The 3,689-nt window shown below is 70.4% G+C and overlaps 1 protein-coding gene across 1 annotated transcript in view; it reads right to left on the reverse strand.

Annotated features, from left to right (window-relative positions):
* MNEG_11427 (hypothetical protein) overlaps positions 1-2,959 on the reverse strand; it is a gene marked incomplete at both ends in the record, with an annotated part of 6,695 nt that extends 3,736 nt beyond the window's left edge. The window contains 4 exons of the mRNA XM_014040101.1: positions 87-364; positions 609-1,137; positions 1,462-2,144; positions 2,519-2,959. Coding sequence (XP_013895555.1) covers positions 87-364; positions 609-1,137; positions 1,462-2,144; positions 2,519-2,959 — 1,931 coding nt within the window. The remainder of the gene's footprint in view (positions 1-86; positions 365-608; positions 1,138-1,461; positions 2,145-2,518) is intronic.
* Positions 2,960-3,689: the final 730 nt, after the last annotated feature.

Consider the following 3,689-nt stretch of genomic DNA (forward strand, 5'->3'; position numbering starts at 1 on the left):
CCGCCACTGCCGTGCGGCGGTTGCGTGGCGCGCTCGCCAGCGCCGGGTCGTCACTGGCGCCCCCGGCCGCAGATGCATCTACACACGCAGCGCCTGGCTCCTGGGCTGCGGGGGCCCCCTCAGCGGCCTCCTCGTGCTGCTCTTGCTGCGCCCGCTCTGTCTGCCGCCCCATCCCCTCTTGAGCCATCTCGTACGCCAGCTCGTCCATCATGCCCGCCAGCTCCGCAGGGCCAGGCCCCATCTGCTCGCCGTGCGCCAGGCGGTCGCCGCGCCAGCTGAAGGGCAGGCCGGCGGCACAGGCGGCAGACAGCAGCGCGGCGGCGGCGGCGAAGCAGGAGGTTTGCAGGAGATACTTCAGGAGCACCTGTTAGTCATGCGGTCAGATGTATCAGGGCTGTGGATGTCTTGCAGTAGGGAGATTTGAAGTGGGATCGTCATGGCGGCATGTGAATGCGGGGGCCGAAGGTAGCCGGCGCGGAGCGCACGCGCGGCTGCATCGGCGGCAGCGCCCGCAAGGCCGAGGGGCACCCAGGGGTCCAGGGCGGGCTTTGCAGAGGCGCGTGAGGCCGGCAGCCAGCCGGCCGCCCCAAAGGCCCTGCTAAACCCACCGCGGTGACGCGCGCCAGCTCGCCGGCGCCCTCTGTTCCCATCTCCTCTGTCCCCGCTGCGCCGCGCGCAGGCAGGGACAACAAGAGCCCGAGATCGTCCAACAGCGGCCGCCAGTGCCCGCGCCACGCCGCCGCGCGCGCCTGCGACGGCGCCGCTTCCGCCGCGGGCTGGGGCGGCGCGCTGCACGCAAGGCCAAGTGCGGCGCCAAGGCGACGGAGGAAGTTGCCGCGTGATGGGGGCGCAAGCGCTCCAAGGGGGTCCTGGGCTACAGGAGTGCCTGAGACCGCGGCAGCTGCCCTCTTGGCCACCTCCTCCTGCGTCATGGTGTCCAGGAGCCCGCACAGCTCGCGCACCGCGGCCGCCGGCAGCACCAGCAGCGGCAACGACGCCAACACGCAGCCCGCCGGCGGCAGCAGGGGCGTGGGTGAAGCGGTGGAGGCGGTGTCGCCGCCTTGTGTGGGGATGTCCGACAAGATGCAGAGCTCATATGAGCCCTGGTGCAGGCAGAGACTTGGGGGCAGCTCAATCCTGGCGTTGGTTCCAGGGAAGGGTGGGGACAGGGGGTGGTAAGTGAACAAGAAGAGCCCGTGGGTGTGGGTGCAGACGGCCGAGCGTGCAGGCTTGCTTGGCGTGTGTGCATGTACGTGGGTGCAAATGACACAGAAATTTGGAAGCCAGCGTAGCATGGACGCAGCAATGCTGGTTGGCAAGCGCTGGAGTGTCTGGCTGCCTGCCAAAGCGCAGGTTCCAGCAGCAGTCGCCTCCCTCAGCCCCTGCCCTCCTGGCTGCTGTCGCCGAGGGAACCCCACTCAATGGGTAAGCTATCCATGAGGCCCAGTCATGCGGCCCCACCTGACCACAGGGCGCGCAGTGTCCAGCACCAGGCGCGCATCAAGCAGCACGTCCGCGCCATCGACCAGCAGCGCGCGCGCCCGCAGCGCCCGCACGCCCGCCGCGGCCGCGGCGCCGGCCGGCGCCAGGCGGACCTCCAGGACGGCCCCAGCAGCGGCAGCGCAGCACGGCGCTGCGGCGACGGGGAGGCAGCAGGGCCAGGCGTACTGAAGCTGCAGGTCGCCACGGTCAGCGCTGTCGCAGGCGCCGCTGCCGGCACACCGCCCGCTCAGCTGCGAGAAGGCTGCGCCGCCGCCGCCACGCAGCGTGGCGACGGTGCCGCCAACCTGCAGCGTCGCGCTGGCGGCGGCGCGCAGCAGCTCGCTGCCAGAGACGACCTCTTCGACCACGCCTCTCTCCAAGCGCTGGGGGCCGCTGTCCGCGGCTGCGGGCGCAGTGTCGCCGCCCGCGAGTGGCACCGGCGGCCCCATCGCGAGGTGCGCGAGCGCGCCCGCCGCCCACGCCACCAGCTGCACGCAGCCCTCCGCCACAACCGCGCGCACCACTGTCGGCAGGCGCGCTGCCGCCGCCGCTCCACCGGCGCACCCGCGCAGCTGCGTCGCAAGGGCGGCGCTGAGGGAAGCAGCGACCTCGCTCGAGAGGCGCGAGGCGTAGGCGTGAAAGTCGGGCGGGTGGTCATGCACCTGCGAGCGGGCAACATCAACGACAGGGTGGGGGCAGTGCGGCGTGCAGCGAGGGTTGGCGGCAGAAGGGGGGCTGCTGTCAATGCATGGTCATATGTGGTGGCCGTCCAGCGGTGCCGCCTGGAAAAACGCAGCCGAGCTGCCGCAAAGCTGTGCATGAGCTGGAGTCGGCACGCCTCGCATGCATGCACACATGCATGCTATTGGCGTGCATGCATGCAGAACGCCCGCATGCGTGTGTGCATGCTTGCACGCGGTGCGCTGTGAAAAGCAGCTCGAGCGCACAAGCTGCTTCCAAGCCCCATGCCTGCATGCGCAATCCACGAGATCCCCCAAAGCACGCTTGCCAGTCCACATCCCCTCGGCAGCCTCACCTTGGCGCTGACCGAAACGTGCCTCATCTGACTCGAGTAGAGGGCGCCCTGACCGCCAGCCGCGCGCCCGGCATGCTCGAGGCCCATGCCGCCGGCGCCCGCGCCCGCGGCTGAGGCGCGCTTGTGGTCTCTCAGGAGGTCCCGCAGCACGGCCAGGTCAATGCAGGGGCCCGGCGCACCGGGCGCCGCCGCGCAGGGGCTGAGCGCGGGGCTGTCGCCGGCTGATGCCGCAGTGGGTGCCGGCGTGGGTGGAGGTTGCATGAAAGTGGTCACCAGCGCGGCGCGCTGGGGGCCGGCACGCGCAGGCGCCGGCTCGCCCGCGGCGACGGCAAAGGGGTGGGCGGCGGCAGCAGGGGTTGGGGCCGGCGCGCCCGGCGCGCCGCGGCCGGCGGGCATGCGGTCGTGGCGGCGCCGCAAGCGCAGCGCAGCCGCGGCGTGCATCCCTCCGAGCTCTGTTAGATCCCAGAGGGTGGACAGACCGGCAAAGGCGAGCACCACTGACCAGAGGCCCCACCAGCTGCAGCCGAAGACGGGAGACCCTGCCCCAGCAAAGGCGACTGCGGCTGCCGCTGCGGCCGGGACAGCGCGCACGTGCCGGCCAGCAGCGTAGCGGCCCACCGCAGTGCACTGAGGATAGCTGCGCCCCGGCCGCAGTGGAGCCGCGGTGAGCCGCCGCGAGGGCTAGGTGTGGGGGTGGCGTCCATTGTAGGCTTGAGCGGCGAGGGAGGCATATGGGTTGATGTCGCTGCGGGTGCTTCGCGCAACGGCATGAGCGGTGGCGTGCTGCCAGTCGCCGCAGCAACCGAGCGCTGCGGCATTGCCTATGACGCAGCCGGAGGCGGCGGCAGTTCGGCCGTGGCAACCCAGCAGCGTGGTAGAGACAGACGACAAGGTTTAGTACATGTCTGCGTTGAACAAGCGGGGATGCGATGGCACCGGAGTCGGGTTCGAGACGGTTGGGGTGGTTGGGGGCCCGCGCTGTCAAAGGAGTTGGTACAAAGACCGTACCAAACTCAAGTTGGCACGTGGACCAACTCACACTGGTTTGGGCGGCTTGATGGGCGAAGGGCTGGCAGATCCCGCGCTTCGAGGGACAAGCCCGCGTGACAATTCGGAGCTGATGTCTGCAGGCTAGGTGTACTGGAATTATGATGATATGTTGCTTGTGGCT

This window comes from Monoraphidium neglectum, assembly GCF_000611645.1.
Source record: "Monoraphidium neglectum strain SAG 48.87 unplaced genomic scaffold scaffold02738, whole genome shotgun sequence".
Lineage (NCBI taxonomy): Eukaryota > Viridiplantae > Chlorophyta > Chlorophyceae > Sphaeropleales > Selenastraceae > Monoraphidium > Monoraphidium neglectum.